Source organism: Delphinus delphis, chromosome 7, assembly GCF_949987515.2.
Source record: "Delphinus delphis chromosome 7, mDelDel1.2, whole genome shotgun sequence".
Classification (NCBI taxonomy): Eukaryota; Metazoa; Chordata; class Mammalia; order Artiodactyla; family Delphinidae; genus Delphinus; species Delphinus delphis.
In genome coordinates this window covers 19,476,143-19,493,612 of record NC_082689.1, presented here as the reverse complement: position 1 = coordinate 19,493,612, position 17,470 = coordinate 19,476,143, and the positions used below count along the sequence as shown (strand labels likewise).

Sequence of the window (17,470 nt, the reverse complement as noted above, 5' to 3'; positions counted from 1 at the left end):
CTGAATGAATTGAATATGTTTTAGTGTCTTGTACTGTCCAGTCAGTAACCCTGAGGGCTTATCCAGGGGGCTTTATTCTAGGATTCCAGACATTACAACAGTCTGACAGTAATATGGTTCTGTTTCTCCTTGTTGTGCTGACCAATTCCTGATACTGGGAGTTAACCACACTCCCAAAACCTCTCTCAACCATGACTCCAAAGTCTGATCTCTGATTCTACCTAGAAGAAAAACTAATTCATTGATCACCTTCTATGAACCAGGCACTTTACTATAAGCTTTAACGTGGTTTTGTTCCATTTCAGAGTGTGCCTGGGTGACAGCAGTTCCAATAATACAGTTGACAAAACTGGGGCTCTTGGAGAGGGGGTAGACGTATATATTAAGCATTGTACAGGCACCCTTCCCCGGTGACTCCTGGTATGTCACACACAGAACATGACCATACCTGTGGCACATCTGGGTAAATGGTCTAGCCTAGAGATCCTGCCTCTGGGCTGCCCTAAGGGCTGTGGGGATCATTATCTCAGCATATCTATAACTTAGTCACAAGACCCTGATTGGGAAACTTTGCTGTCCACATAGCATCTCGGTTAGTCTTCACAACAACCTTGTGTGGTAGATGCTTTTAATCTCCGTTTTCTAGAAAAGGAATTTTAGGCTCGCAGACGTTTGAGTAACATTGCCTGTGGTTACATAGCCAGTAAGGGACAGAACTTGAGGTGAAGAGTCAACTCTGAAAGACATGCTTTTTCTGTGATTAAACTCACCCGCAGCATCTGAAACTTTAGCAGACAGTGGAACAGAAAATAACGATTTACCCTTTTGGCCTATTAAATGGTACACTTTCTCCCAGACCAATCTTACTCCCTTCTAGCTCCATGATTTTAAACCACAAAAGTAAATAAGAAACACCTGGTCTTGGAATTGAGTCATGGCCCTGTCCTGGTGTATTTCCCGCTCTGTGCAGTCTCCATGTTGGGGCACAGAGTTCTCAGACCTCTGACTCCCAGCTGATGCCTCAGGAGGACTCCTTTGGCCCAGTGCTCTCCTCAGCAGCCTGCCTCTCTCCTCTACAACCTTTATGCAGCCATAAATAGTAAGCTAAAATATTAATGGCAGTGATTTGACAAATATTCCCAAGTCAAGCAGCAAACCACGTAGTATAGATCTTAGAGACTTCTCCCAGTGGGGAGCTGTGCTCAGGGAACTTTACGGCTTAGAGAAATGCAGAATTTCTGAGTCAAAATGTTGGAACTCTAAGGTTTTTTATCTATACTTGATTTTTCTCGGTCTGTTGATGAAGTGAGAAAGTGAGGAACTCAGTCCTTCCTTGGCTGAATTAAAGCCTAAAGGTTAAAAACAAACAAACAAAAAAACAAAACCAGCCGCCTACTAAGTGATACAATGTGGCCTTTTATAAGCCTCCACCCTGCCTCTTTGGCACAGCCAGCCTTCCTCTGGAAAATGTGCTTCAGTGCTTCCTCCCGTTGTGCAGCCTCTTAATATTTCACTCAAGCGGGCCGTAGATTAACGTGTCTACTTCTTCCTTGGCTCCTGTTTTCTAGAAGAGAAAAATGGTGGTTGGCCAGTCATTGCCTTAGTCTCCAGGCTACAATTTCAAATGAAAGATCAGAAACAACTTAAATTTTTATACAGTTCTTTTCATCATATTCCGAACTCACTGCTTGTCCATAAACCCACTTGATGCTTCGATTCTCAGACACCCAAAATACTTTATCTAAGTCACATATGGATGGATGGCTTTGAAGAAGCAGAGTGGAACTTTGTATGCTATTTGTATAGGCTGATTTTACAGCAGGGCTAACATATGCTTAGGAGAGGCCAGTTTCCTTGAAAGGCATTGTTTAGCTCTGCTGCAGCTTTTTAACAGTCATAAACCACGTTATCTATTCCATTATTTCCCAGCAACTCTGGAGGGTAACTCAGTCTTTGTTCCTTTTACAGGTGAGGGAGCGGAGATAGTAAAAGAGATACGCACTTGATCGTGAGGTCTTGAGCAAGCTAGGCAAGAATAAATATGAAAATGTGTATATCTTGTCTGCTGGCCCATAAAACAAAGTGGAATCATTTGAGTTTTAGGGTGTTAGCTGATAAAACTGTAGAGTCTTCATTCGATTCCTACCATTGGGCTTTGAGGAAAAGTGAGGAAAGCATGTAAAGTAGCTTTTCACTGGAGGTTAATTGACTGTTATTGTTTATAGCTAGGATATATGTCATGCTTTCTAGGTAATAACTCAGCAGCATTTATCAAATAGAAGTCCATGTTCCAGGCTCATCTGGGAATCGCCCAGAAGGTGTTAGACTGTCTTTGCCTTCCAGGATAAGTTCTTCTGTGTCTGTTCTCTTGTTTTATCTTTAGCAGTTGTGAGAGGTAGGTAGGATCATTTGTGTTCTCCCATTTCATAGATGAATAGGCAAGAAAAAGAAGGTGTATAGTGTTAATTTGTCTGAAAACATGGTCCTGGAGAAAAGGCTGAAGTTGGAAAACAGGTGTCTTAACTGTTCTCAGTGATTTCGCAGTGTTATTTTGTGCTACACTTTATGGACATACACACTGGAATTTAAAAACAAAACCAAAAAAACTAGGGTGGAACCAAAGAGGGCTTCACTAAGGAGAGTGGTGAGAACTTCGCTCATGTAAGGGAGAGGGAAAGATGTGTAGGAAGACAGATTGTCTTCGAAATGGAATAGAACTGTATCGTTTATAGCCTGAAATCATCCTTTCACTTTAAGTAAATTTAAACCATTCTATGCTCTGTTTAGCAGTTTTCCTGCTGAGTGTGCTACCTCTACTGAGTATGTTCCGTGGGGGAGGGATTGACCAAAAGAAGGCATTTTGTGGGTCACATATACAAACGTCTATCATGGTCTTAAGGAGTTGAGAATTGAAGGTGAGCACAACCACAGCAGAGATTCCAGCTGCAAAACAAAAGCTTTATCTGTCCTGCTTCCTTTTTTCAGTCCTCCACCCTAAATAACTACAGAGGTTTAGATGCATAAGAAAATGAATTGTGTACCTGGATCAATGGTAAGTATAAGATTTTTACAGGATGGTCCGATCTTAAATAAAGCTCAGGAGCCTTTTGCAAGTCCCCCTGAAGGCAAACAGCAATATAGTTATATTGTTTTTTGGCTGTACCATGCGGCACGCAGAATGTTAGTTCCCTGACCAGGGATCGAACTCGTGCCCCCTGCATTGGAAGTGCGGCGTCTTAACCACTGGACCACCAGGGAAGTCCCAGCAATATAGTTATCTTAACTAAAGGACTTGTTTTGTTTTGCAGAAACAAACCAGAAGCTGTAGAAGTAACATTTGCAGGTAAGTGCCTTTATCTCACCTACTAAGAAGAAGGCACAATATAAAAAATAGAAAATAAAATTCTTCCTAAAATAAGCTTTTTAGGGCTACTATCTTGATTGTCTTTGTGTGTGGAGGGGGGGGTCTTTATTTTAGATGATTATTCCATGGATTTAGTGAGCTATATAAAGTTGCCTGCTGATATCTTAGAAGTTTGGGTTTAATTTTGTGGTACAAACTAAGGTTTTTTAAATTTGGAAATATTTTGTTATTATCTTTAACCATCATCTTAGTTTGCCTAGCACTAGAGGAGTGGGGAATTACAAAAGTGCTAGAGACCTGTTCCACAAGTCAGAGAGAGATGTTGCTGCTTTCTTTTCCTAGAAAGAATTAGGTATTGATACTACTCACTTGCTGTGTGAACTTTGAGGAGTTGGATAGTTATGCTCTGTAGAAATGAGGGTACTTGGCTAGATGATCTTGGAACACTTTTTGCAGCTCTGAAGTGCTGTGACTTGGAGGCCAGGCACCATCCCCTTCCCCTCATACTAACTAGCAATGCCAGATCTCCCTAAAGTAATTACACTCAGCACCTGGTTTCAGGAACTACAAGAGAGGGGAGGCCTGTGGAGTACAGAAACTTAAGGGATAACCAAATGCAGTGTGTGGGCTTGTTTGGATCCTAATTCAAATAAGACAAAAAAAATTTTTTTTTTGAAGCTGAAGTCTTCTTTATTGACAGAATCAACAGAACATGCGTGGCAAAGGTGGCCACAACGTCCCAACACAGCACATTCTGAAATTCAAATTAGACTTATTTAAATGTGGCTCCATTTGATTCCTTCAACTTGGTACTATGATGATTATCTGTGCACAGGGATTCTATATTGAAAAAACCTCACTAACATCACCACTGTCACTCAGTTTTTGGAGACTAACAGCTTGGTCCAAATTTTAAAAAAGGTAATAGGCTAAAAGACAAAAAAAAAAAAAAAAAAAAGTCAGCTAAGCTATCAGGCCTAATCAAGAATGGCTTAATATTATTCATTCTCTTCTTTGAACGTTTTACATAAGTAAGACAACAATATTTTTTTTTAAATTCTTGAGACAATATTTCAGTGCTTGACTGGATATTTGATATTAATAAATTTTTTTTTTAATTTAGGCATGACGGTGGAATTGGGGTTATTTTCTTTTCTTTTCAACTGTCTTCTTTACCTTTTAGAGGTGTATTCTGAAATATTTATGGATGAAGTGACGTATGCAATTTGCTTCAGAATAAATCATTGCAAAGGGGTGTGTCTGAGTGAAACAAGATTGGCCATATGTTGATAATTGTTGAAGCCATGATGAGAATAGGGGTTTGTTATAAATTATATTTTATACATGTTTAAAATACATCACAATAAAGATGTTTTTTCAAATTCTTTCAGCACCAAGCTGTGATTAAAGTAAAAATAGCTTTGTAATTTTAGAAAAGAGCAAAGAGATAGGTACTCTCTAATTCTATCTCAGTGTTTCTGCTGACTTTCCACATGGATTTAAAATAAATGCAGTTTTACTTATATGCCTACTTGTAAGGGAGACTTCCTTGTGGCCTGCAACATGTAGGCAGGTACTTTGAGATATTATTCCCTATTCCCAACTTAAGCAACCTTATTTGCTTTTCCTTGCAGATTTTGATGGAGTCCTCTATCATATTTCAAATCCTAATGGAGACAAAACAAAAGTAATGGTCAGTATTTCTTTGAAATTCTACAAGGAACTTCAGGCACATGGTGCTGATGAGGTAAGTTCCACATCACTTTTCCTTGGGACTCTTTTTTCCTTCTCACCTTTTCTTGGTAGCTTGCCACTCCTAGAAGATCCACGGCACTGAGTCATCCCTACTGGCACGGGCCACTCTGGTTGGCTTGCTCACCTAACCAGGGGCTCTTGACTCTGTTTCCCATAGTCGTAAAGAAGGGTGTTTCCCAGAAAGAGTTTTGGTTCTTTGCTTGCCTGCTTTTTACTCTGAAGAAATAAAGATGTTCTCTAACCAATGAAATCAAAAACAGCTTTAGTTCTCAAAAAATGTAGCAAAGAATACTTTTCCTTGACCAATACAAAAATAACTATCACAAGACTGAGATGGGTTCTGTTCTATTTCTGTTACATTGTGAAGTAGATATATAACCTCTGACCTGTTTCAAGTTTACAATCTTAATTTCTTATTTTGGAAATTTAGGCACAAATCTGCCCTTTCAATTTTTAAATTTAATGCTCTTTAGAGCTGGCCTCTTTAAGTATCTGCTCTTCTTTATGACTACCTTAGGGGAAATAAGAAAGGGTGTCCATGCATTTTGAAACTCTGATGGCCATGCTTTATTCACTGGCTTCTTTCAATGGGTTTGGTTCCTGTTGAACTATGTTTGCTCTGGGGAGAGCCATTTATGGAAGAAAGAAAATGCTGTTACACCAGTGTGTGCACGTTGTGGTTGGGTCTCAAAGCAGGAAGTATGACTCAGTTCCTGAATCAGTTTTCAGATATCTTTTAGTTTTAACAAAGTAGGTTCTCCTTAATCTGGTGAATGAAGATACAGTCTGGTGAATGAAATCAGATATATTTTCTTTCTGATTAAGAGTAGTAGCTTTTGACTTCTTTAAAATTTATGTAATGAAAAAGGCTGTTTGCAAAAGAGTATAATCAAAATCTTAACAATAAAAATTAAAATTGATGTTAACCATGAAGAATACCAAGAGCCATCCACCGTCACTTCCCTTCCTTCTTCATATGTGATTGGTTTGCCCTGTAAGTTCAAGGGTAGAGCTAAAACCTTTTCTGATTTGCCTCATAAATTCAAGGGAAGAAGGATGGTTTAGAGAATTTGTATTCAGGGTTATTTTACCCGAAAAGGAAGAGCTTCAGGAGAAAGACCTAGTCTTTTAAAGCATTTGAAAGATTATTAATTATACAAGTGATACTGGCTGACTCTTTACCAGATGAAGAGCAAGGGGAAACAAATGGCGTTAAGCTGGCCGGGCATTAGATGAAGTAGAAGACAACTACCTGGAAAGAACTGTTGAACATTTGAACAAACAACTAAAACATTGTGTGATCATTCTCCCTAGATAGTCCTCTCTCTTTAAAGATATAGGTGCAATAAGAACAATCCTTGGGAGGGAGAGAAAGTGTTAAGCTAGATTTCTTAAATCTCCTTTCCAGTCTGTGCTTTCCTTATGGTAGAACTCCAGAACACATTGCTATTCTCGTAGGTACCACAAGGGTCAAAGAAACAGCCCCACCCACTCAAGTGGGTGGAGTACGTAACATTGGCAGTGTTGGGGCAGAGTGCACAGTAAATGGCTCCCTGGGTTGGTTAAACAGTGACCAGCCTGGGATAACCACAGGAAGCTTGTTACTTTGTCACAGGCCCTTTTTCAAAGCAGAAAGCCTCAGCTGCTGGGGTGGGAAGGTCTGAACTTCTGGTGGCCTGTTAAAGAGGGGGCACAAATTGAAAAGTGAATCATGGTTAAAAGTGCAAGTGAAGTCAGCAGGGAAGCGCTGGCTGGTTTTGCCAAGAGGAGGGCGCAAAGGAGTTGAATGTGGTGTAATTTGGGCTCTAAAAACCTCTTAGATCTCAGAGTATTAATTTGGTAACTTGGAATTAAACTAAATCTTAGGTGCTGTGGTTTCTCCCACATCTGATTTTCCCTTCCTCCAAGTACACACAGTACAGAATTGTAGCTAGTTAAAATTGTTAATGGGATATGTGTGTTACTTTATTTTTCCCCCAGACAGTTAAGGAGAAGTGGTATATGGGACACCTGAAGGTCAACAGACTCTATGACCTTGAACTTCTCCCTTTAGTTCCTCTTCTGTAAAAGAAATACCTTACAGTGGCTGTATGGTCACCAAATAGGAACTACATGTGACATTGCTTATCTTTTACCTTTATACAAAAAGTGTGGTCACTGATTCATGCAGTGAGGTCCACCCTATTATCCAAGTTTTGCATGTTGAGAATTTCTTCCAGCTATAGGATAATGATTGATATGTGGAATACTAAAGAATATTTAAGAATGGGGGGAAAGAACCTACCATGTGATAATTTTTTTAAATGGGACGTGAAATAAATGGTTTGCTCCTGGTTTGTTTGTTGTGTTTGTTTTAAATAACCTAGAGAGTACATTGAAAATAAGGTTAGAAGAAAAGCATCGACATTTGCTCAGATCTATTATGAGTCCCCGGATGTCAGAGATGGGCAATGAGACCACAGGAGTGAACGAGACAGAGGCCCTGCTCACATGGACCTCCACTCTAGTGCTGCCTGTGTTCGCAGTGCTTTTCGCTGGCTAGTGGGATCCTTTAAAACACACATGCCACTCTTACAATTAAAACAAGTTTGTACCCTTGTTCATTTTTAACTTGGTAACTTGTCTTAGATTCAGTACCTCTTTTTTTGATAGCCCAGAAAATGCAAGAGAATCATTAGTGTGTTTGTGGTGGCATAGAGTTAGAAATTGGATGCCTAGAGACAAAACCCTACAGCCTGTTATACTACTGAGGGTTAATATATTGGCCTCAGTTCTACCTTCCTGTAAAATAGTGATGACACCTTGCCTCCCTAAGTGTAAGGTTTTAAGGAGACATAGTAATAAACCCTGTCTGTGTTTTGCCTCTTAAACATATAAAGACTACTAAATACTGAGAGGTTATTAAATTCTAGTGACTTTAATATTTTTTTTTCTCTCTTCAAATAACTGCCTTTCTTCCGCTTAATATGTCCCATATAACGTTTAAGTCAGCACTGTTCCTTCCCGAATAAAAAGTTTGTTTCTTAAACCATGTCAGCCTAGGAGCAGTTTCTACCAGGGAGAGCAGTCATACCGGCAGAGAAAAAATAAGAAGGTGTAAAAGGGGCTCTTGTTTTATCATTTACTCCAAAAAGCTGGGAAGTAGCCAGCTGTTTGTTGGTTTTGAGAAAAAGACATTTAGAGAGTACAAGCTTCTGTGGACCCACCAGCATAAATAACTGGCTAAGATTCAGTTATCCATTGCTTTTTGTCTTTTAAAAAAAGATGATGGTGAGCTAAATAATTTTAAAGCATACAAGATAAGCAAGCTAACTGGAATCAGTTCCCGACAGTTCTGGTGTATCTCGTCATGTAACGGGTGTGACTGAGTCCTAAAAGAGTAAAGGGTGAACCTTGATTGAAACACAGATCCTAGACCAACCTTTTGGAGTTAATTGCAGTTCTGTGAGTGATTTGCTTGGTAACTCAGATAAATCTGCTTCCCCCTCTATCCAGTTTCTCATTCGCCATTTGAAACTTAGGAAGAACGCTGGCTTAGGAAAAGCTTAGCCAGCACAGTGCTTTGAAAATAATGAAATTATCATGGACTTTGAATTAACCTATTTGTTTTTGTGTTTTCTAGTTATTAAAGAGAGTGTACGGGAGTTTTTTGGTAAATCCAGAATCAGGTATGTAGTAATGTGAGCAGCTGTGGGATGACATAGAAAGAGACCTGTCCTTTTTTGTGCTATGCTTTTTTTAGCCAAAGGATTTCGTTTAAATGTTAATTCATCTTACAAATATTTTTGCATTAGTTCAGTTCCCACTTCAACTCTTTCCATAAAAATAGCTTTTAAGGGGTTTGCATTGTCCAGTAATGGTACACATTATTGTTATAGTCACACAGAGAATTGACGTATGCCATTTTTAACATTTACTGGCTAAGGCCTAATGACTCTCCCTTAATGTTTCAGCCAGAGGGCCACCTTTGTTTGCCCATGATGATTAAAATGCCTTTTGAGAAGACTAAGCAAACATTGAGTCTCCCTCCCAGCCCCTAGTACGTTTGTCTGTACACTGTACATTTGGAGAAGGAAAAACAATATTCACAACTATTCTCACATTTTCAAGTAACAAAAATTTCAGCCCCTTTCATCTGTTCTGATCAGTGATCTCTGCCTCCTTCATGGCCAGAGGTATTGGAAACACCATGGCCATCCTTGATTAGAACAGCTATGTTACACAGCTTTAAAGGGAGTTTAAAGTAGAAAAACATAAACAGTATTTTTATCCCTATGATTAAGTGGTAGTTTCAAATTCTGAGGTGTCTAGCCGGGGCCGCATAGTCAGGACCAAGTTGTAAGACTGTTTGAACATAATATTTGTTACTCAAATCCTGTGACTGTGGTACCTTGACTAACAAATCCTTCTGAAAAGGAAGATGTGTCTGTCTCTTTTAACAAGTTACTTTAAAAACAACAACAGGGCTTCCCTGGTGGCGCAGTGGTTGAGAGTCCACCTGCCGATGCAGGGGACACGGCACGGGTTCGTGCCCCGGTCCGGGAAGATCCCACATGCCGCGGAGCGGCTGGGCCCGTGAGCCGTGGCCGCTGAGCCTGCGCGTCCGGAGCCTGTGCTCCGCAACGGGAGAAGCCACAACAGTGAGAGGCCCGCGTACCGCAAAACAACAACAACAACATGACACCATCTCACCATTCCCATTAGAATACCTTCCTGTGACTCTTATATGCTGCTTTGGAAACAAAATATCTAATAAAGAAAAAGCGCCTTTGGAATGTAACTTGCTACTAGGAGTATTTATGGATGAGAGCTTTGCACTCCTAAAGAATACTGAAATGTGTTAATCCCCAAATTGATGGTCCAAACGTATCTCAGAAATAAAAGCCAAAAGATAAATAACACTGTAGGCTTTAAGAGGAATCAAGGAATTTCAGAAAGAAAGGAAAAAAAAGAACTATAGCAGAAAAAGCATAAAGGAACTCTCAGACGTGCTTGTCACCGCTCAGATCCTAAAATCTATCAGAACAAGCAGAGTATAACTCAGAGAGCTTATGTTTCTGTCTCTGGGCCTTCTCTTCCGCTTTCTGTGCTAAAGCACACGCTACCAAATTGCAGACCTTGTGTGCAGACAAGTGCAAAGTATAAAAAGATGTGAAGGTAGCATGTCTCTTCCTCTTTTTCTATGGATTTATCTAGGCAAGTTTGGAAAACTCAGCAGGGCATACTAGATTTTTACTTTTCTTCAGTATGTTCTGTTCATCATGTCAGAAGCCGTACTTAAGTCTGGCTTCAGTTATAGTTTTATTTCGTTTGTTTTATTTGGCTTCTTAAAAATAGCAAACCTCAAGTTTAAATATTTTCTTTTTTAATCTAATCTTGTGGTCTATTTATCTGGTTTTCAGGTATCCAAAATGGAATGGTGATTGGTATTATTTAATATTGGAGTGCCAAAAATGTGCTAAGCACTGTCTAGAACAGAGATTTAGATAGCCAGCCAGTGCTCTCAGTGAGGATAGATCCAACAAAAAACACAGACCCCAGGAATGCTTTTGGGAAAAAATTAAATAGTAACAAAGTATAAAGGTCTAAGATACTTGGAAATGTGAACTCTATACAGTTCTGGCAAAATTATTGCGATCAGTTGTCTAGAATATGAAATGATCCTCGGTGACGTACAGATACTCTTGCAGAATCATCTATAGATTTTTGGGCAGGTATTATTTGGCTAGATTATAAAATAAAGCATCCCAGCCTTGTTGGAATTTGTGCTGGACACGCTATAAAGGAGGCAGAATAGTGTAGTGGTCAGTACACTCAGACTTCAGTCTCTGTCCTGCCCCGTTTATTGATGACCTGCTATGTTCCAGGCACTTTAAATACTGTGTGTTCTTTTAATTCTCCCAGCAGCCTCCCCCAACTCACCACCCTTTTTTTTTAACAGATGCAGGAATTGTAGAAGTTAGGCAATTTGTCCAAGGCCAGAAGTGTCAACGCCAGGATTTGGACCCAGTTTTTGTTCAGCTCAAGAAAGAGTTGCCTCCACCTTTATATCATGCTGCATTTGGCCTGGCACTTTGCTTCTTTGAACCTCTTTTTCCCTCTAAAATGAGAATAACCATATTCTGGCCTACCTATTTCGAAGAATTCTTTTTTTTTTTAATTTTATGTATTTATTTTTGGCTGCGTTGGGTCTTCGTTGCTGCACGCGGGCTTTCTCTAGTTGTGGTGAGGGGGGGCTACTCTTCGTTGCAGTGTGAGAGCTTCTCATTGCAGTGGCTTCTCTTGTGGAGCACGGGCTCTAGACGCGCGGGCTTCAATAGTTGCGACACGCAGGCTCAGTAGTTTTGCCTTGCGGTCTGTAGAGCGCAGTCTCAGTTGTGGCGCACAGGCTTAGTTGCTCTGCGGCATGTGAGATCTTCCCGGACCAGGACTCGAACCCGTGTCCCCTGCATTGGCAGGCGGATTCTTAACCACTGCACCACCAGGGAAGTCCCCAAAGAATTCTTATGGAGATCAAATGAAGTCAAATATTTTAAAACACCTTGAAAATTTTACAGGGTACACAAATCTATTGGGGAGGTATATGTACCCTTTTTTTTCCCCTTTTTAGGTTTTTTTCCCTACCTCCATCCTCAGGGTTTGTGATAGCATGTAAGCGGGTATATTTTATTATCAAAAAGCAACCCAACTGCTGGCCGTGTTGGCACTTGGCATGTTAAACCTCATGAGGAAAATATGTAACTCATATTATAGCTTGATAGCATCTTCAGCCCCCTTCACAGCTGTGTCTGGAACATTAAATTTCTAATGAAGTTTCCAGGATTATGACTTCCTCCCGTTCCTTATTTGTAATCAGTCATCTTTGATATTGATTCAAATTTTTGCATATTATCTGTTAATTAGCTATATATATATTTACAGTAATTCTGCAAGAATTAAGATTTTTTATTTCATCTCATTTGCCCTTTGAAGTAAATGGGAATGGACAGCTTTCTACCTGGGTTAAAAGTATAGACATTGAGACAAAATAAAATGTCATTAGAACCTGTAAAGTTTTTTTTAATATAATTGTTGGGTGTTTTTTTTTCCCCTCCAGGATACAATGTCTCTTTGCTATATGACCTTGAAAATCTGCCTGCATCCAAGGATTCCATCGTGCATCAGGCTGGCATGTTGAAACGAAACTGTTTTGCCTCTGTCTTTGAGAAATATTTCCAATTCCAAGAAGAGGGCAAGGAAGGAGAGAACAGGGCAGTTATCCATTATAGGGATGATGAGACCATGTGAGTATAGAATTTGGTCCTGAAGCCTGGTGTGGCTGTCACGCATGCTTACTGAAAGTCATTCGGCTAAGTCAAACCTTAAACTCTATTGTGTGAATCCCCCAAGTGTCTTTCTCATAAAATTTTTTAACCCAGGATGTAAGTGTTGAGGGGGAAAGGCCACTTCTTGTCTCCAGATACTGAAAGTTGGCAAAAGATGAAAAGAGAATCCAGTGCTCTCCTTGAAGGCACCATCATTTTGAGTCCCCTTCGGTAGTATAGCTGGATAATCGGGAGGCAGAGGGTGACTGTAGGTTCTTTGTTGTTGCAACTCTTGGATCATCTACATGCTATGAGTCTCATAGTATATAAAGGAATACATTCTTTAAAGTGGAATTCTGAGAATCACTAACTCTGGATTCCATGTCGGAGCATGTAGACAAGTTAATAACATCCACCTTGGGTGATTTTCATCTCTTGCCTCACATAGGGCATTTATTTATTTATTTATTTATTTAGGCATGCATTTATTATACTGACTTTGTTGGCCACCTTGTTTTATGAATTAACAGATTCGTGACTTTACCCTCCTACTTCACTTGTAGATCAAGTTCTTGACAAAACCCTGTTCTGGTTCTGCACTCACTCTCATGGGTTTTGTTTCCCTCAGGTATGTTGAGTCTAAAAAGGACAGAGTCACAGTAGTCTTCAGCACAGTGTTTAAGGATGACGACGATGTGGTCATTGGAAAGGTGTTCATGCAGGTATGGAGCAGACATCTTGCGGGGGGAGCCATGGCCTGGTGACTTACACCTCGTCATCAAAGCACACCATGAGCATAGAACTGGCAGCTCCTTTGATTAAACAGCCCCTATCAAACTCACTGAATTTTTTTTCTTGGTGGATTTAGCCCTTTTGCAGGACTGGACTAGAGGGTGAATTGAATATTAAACATACTGACAAAATGACTGAATATTAAGCATCCTTCCTGCCGTGGGGTCTTTAATTTAAAGCTTGGTCACATTTCCTGCCCTCTTATGTTTCCTCAAGTTTCTAGCAAGGTCTACTGGCTTGGCTTAGTCCCAAATAAAGTCTTTTTAGAATGGAATCTAGAGAAAATTCTTAAGTAGTAGGTAATGCATTAATAGGGTAGAGTTGTCGAACTGACAGTGACGAGAAGGGGCCTGAGTTTGACCGAGGCCCCCATGGAGGGAGTGCCTCCCTCAGAAGAAGCTCATCTACTAGAAGAGTAATGGGTTTAGCAGGACATTTTGTAATTGGATTTCTGGTACGGTTGGACTCAGGTCTGACACAACACACCCGCTGTGGCTTTGTCATGCTGTCTGCTAACCAGTTGCTGGCTTTAGGATGTGAGAGCTCATTGGTGAAGTGGTATCCTGGCTGGTTTCTTCTGAGATGGCTCAGCATTCAAAATCTAGTACAGTGGTTAAATTTCAAAACACTTGTAGGTTCATTCTGTTCCTTAGCAGGGTGAAGAGATTTAAGAATTCTGGGACAGAATCTCTTTTGCCAGGTTAGGTTGAAAGACAATTGTGCTTAATATAGTGAGAATACTTTACGTGTAGCCATTCTAAGTGGCTAGGGAAATCTTCAAAAAGGATATTCTCAGTTTGATCCATCTGTGGTGGCTTTTTGGGTTTTTTTGTTTTTATAAATTTATTTATTTTTGGCCGTGTTGGGTCTTTGTTGCTGCGCGCGGTCTTTCTCTAGTTGCGGCGAACGGGGGCTACTCTTTGTTACCGTGTGCAGGCTTCTCATTGTGGTGGCTTCTCTTGTTGCAGAGCACGGGCTCAGGTGTGCGGGCTTCAGTAGTTGTGGCTCGCAGGCTCTGGAGCACAGGCTCAGTAGTTGTGGCGCATGGGTTTAGTTGCTCTGTGGCATGTGGGATCTTCCCGGACCAGGGATTGAACCCACGTCCCCTGCATTGGCAGGTGGATTCTTAACCACTGTGCCACCAGGGAAGCCCATGGTGGGCTTCCACCCACCATTAATCAGAAACTAATTTTGTAGTCCCTGTGCAGAAAAATTGGAATATTGACGCAGCATTTGAGAGTACTCAAACTTACGAAAGTGTGTGTGTATGTACATATATATATAGATATGTATATCTTGGGTCCTAAATGTACGCCTCAGGCAGGCATTTCATGCGTTTCTATGCAGAATTGACAGGGGAATTAAATGCAGTAGCTCAGAAATTGGGCTAAATCCAGACTGACAAGCTAATTTTAAAAGCTATGAACTATATATTTAGATTTGGCTGTTTTTTTACCAGTCTTGTTCCATTTTATCCCAGACAACATCTTAACTTATTTTTATACTTTAAACAGATCTGATCTTGGAGAGTGTACTGGAGATTTGTTCCTTAGGAGAATTTTGTGTGTTCTTTTTTGCATGTGAACTTAAGCTCTCCCTCAAAGTACATGTGGTAGGGCACTTCTAAAAGGAAAAAGAAAGTCTGCATTTTTGCACTGACAGTTTCTCCAGTGAGTGATGGGCCTGGCACCATGTGAGAAGGCAGTGCTCAGGAAGCCATCTGCCCTGCCTCCCTCTCCAAACTCAAAGGCTGAGGTAATTTATTTGAAATGACCATAGAAAGCTGGACTTATTTGGCTGGTTTTCCCCTCCAGAATAAATCATCTGATCATTGTCCTGGGCCTAGTTGTTTTAAATTTCTAGGAGAAGGGAGAACAGTGGATGCCCAGCACAGAGTGTTGTGACCTGGGGAGGCTGTTTTCAGTTCCTTGTGGTCACTATCTGCTTGCTGCAGGTCTCTGTTTTCTCATGCAAGCATACGCACCTCCAGCCGGGGCAGAGCACAGTCCCTGCTTTTGTCATTTGGCAGGCAGACTTAGAGGGATGCTTATTGCTGCCGTAAGGAAAAAAACAGGGAGTTTCCATTCCCCACTCATAAGGATGTCCCAGTGCTCGGCTTTGGGGCATTATCTTTGTAGGCGTGTGAGCTGAGCACCAGGGAAAATCTGGTAGATATCCTCATTTCAACGCTTATTACCTGAAAAGCAATAGAAACAATAGTTACCCTTTTGGACATTGGAGTATGGTGAGCTAGGATTTTTTTATATTATTAGATCTTTAAGTTAGTTCAGTAAGTAAGAGAAGTTAAGTGGAAACCACTGGTTTCTCCATGTTCAGAGACAAGACAGAAGCAGTTTGCCTCTTAGGCAATTGTGAAGATGCCCCTTTTGAGGCCCCTTGCTACCTGTATACATGTGGGGTTGTATCTATAGGATATTTTCCTGAACTGGGAACACTGATTCAAAGTGAGTAATTTTGGAGGGCATTGCCAAACTCTTCTCCATAGAAGTTGTGCCATTTGCCCTCCCACCACCAATGCATGAGAGTGTCCATTTCCCCAAAGTGTTGAACTTTTGGATTTCTGCCAATCTGACAGGTTAAAAATGCTATCTACTTTTCTTATGAACAAGGTCAAAACATCTTTTTTTATGCTGCAGGCTATTTGTTTCTTTTTTCCTGTGAAATGTCTCTTTATGTCCCCTATGCATTTTTCTGTTGGGTTATTGATCTTCTCAATTTCTTCATATGCTAGGGAGATTAGCCCTTTTTCTGTGATAAGAATTGCAAATATTTTTTCCAGTTGGTCGTTAGACTTTGTGAGTTGTTTTTTGTTGTTGTTTTGTTTTGCTTTTTCCCCATGCAGAACTTTATTTTCACGTAGTTAAATTGGTCAACCTCTTATGGCTTCCAGATTTTGAGTCATAGTTAGAAACTCCTTCCCTACTGCAAGGTTATAAAGAAGTTTACCTGTATTATTTTCCTGGTGTTTTTATAGTTTCATATTTTACACATAAATCTTATTACCTGTGTGGAGTTTCTCTTGGTACATGGTATGAAAGGTGGATACATCTTTTTTTTTAAGTGGCTACCCACTGGTCCCAGCAGCAATTATTTAAAAGCCCATGTTTACACTACTGATTTTAAGATGCTACCTTTATCATATACTAAATTTCTGTGTATATTTGGGTTTATTCTAAACTTCCTGTGGTCAATTGTGCTTTGATGGAGGAAAGAAATAGTATTGTGATGTTCAAAAGACATCCCAGCTGGAGGGAGAAAAAAGAGGCAGTATTGCTGATACATATGTAACAAAGACACTAAGGAAAAGAGAGCTGCTGGTTGGTGGGTTGATTGGCTTTTAAGTGTTATGTAAGAGAGAAAACCAAGGAGAAACTTGAGATTGCCTAAAGGATAGCCCCAAATCAGAAGTATATTGTTAACCAAGTCTGAAAGGTTTGAAATGTATCACTTTCCATATACAGAACTGTTGAAATGCTGCCAAGTCACCACAGGCTTACAAATACTCCAGCTGGTTGTGAATGCCACGTGTACCAGTGAACTGGAGCCTTCAGGAAGCTTACTAAACACAAGAAAATACTGGCGGGCAGTTATTATCTGTTCTGTTTTCTCCCCCGAGGCTAAAGAGGAAAACTGACAGAACTTAGAGAACCTCCCAACCCAGTTGCAGAATGAAAGGTGTTTTCTAGAGAAGGGCAATCTCACAAGCTTTGCTTTAAGAATTTCCATTTTGAATGATCTTGGATCCTTTCCTCCCTCTCCAAGTATTTTTCCTTTGGGGAACAAAATTCAAAGGGGAGCTAACCTAACCCAGTGATGTTAATTTATTTCCCACCAACCTTTAGAAGCCACGCAGTGAGCTCAGGAGGCAGGGTGGTGAAACAGGCGAGATCCCAGACTGGGCATTAGACCTCCTCAGGTGTTATCCTTCCTCGTTTACTGAAGGCTTGCTGATCAGTGAGTATTCTCCTACCTGCAAATGGAAACATAGTCCCTGCTCCTTTACAGTGTCCTGACACTGGCACTGAAGTCAGCTAGGGTAGAGGTGCTTTCTTTCATTCAGCAAGCCATGTGCTGTACAGCCTCTTTGAAGGGCAGAGGACTAGATACAGAGATGAATAAAAGCAGGATCCTTGGCTTGAGGAACTTTTACAACCTGGTGGGGAAGCCAGATGCATTAATGAATAGTAAAGTATCACAGTAGAGAAAAGACATGGGAACCCTGAGGGGAGAGCAG

General features: G+C 40.5%; 1 protein-coding gene across 2 annotated transcripts in view; it reads left to right on the top strand.

The window, feature by feature from the left end:
* ARPC2 (actin related protein 2/3 complex subunit 2) overlaps window positions 1–17,470 on the top strand; it is a 29,642-nt gene that overhangs the window by 5,291 nt on the left and 6,881 nt on the right. For both annotated transcript variants that reach the window (XM_060016136.1, XM_060016137.1), the window contains exons 3-7: window positions 3,309–3,343; window positions 4,999–5,111; window positions 8,742–8,787; window positions 12,216–12,402; window positions 13,052–13,145. In XM_060016136.1, the coding sequence (XP_059872119.1) occupies window positions 3,309–3,343; window positions 4,999–5,111; window positions 8,742–8,787; window positions 12,216–12,402; window positions 13,052–13,145 (475 nt within the window). The remainder of the gene's footprint in view (window positions 1–3,308; window positions 3,344–4,998; window positions 5,112–8,741; window positions 8,788–12,215; window positions 12,403–13,051; window positions 13,146–17,470) is intronic.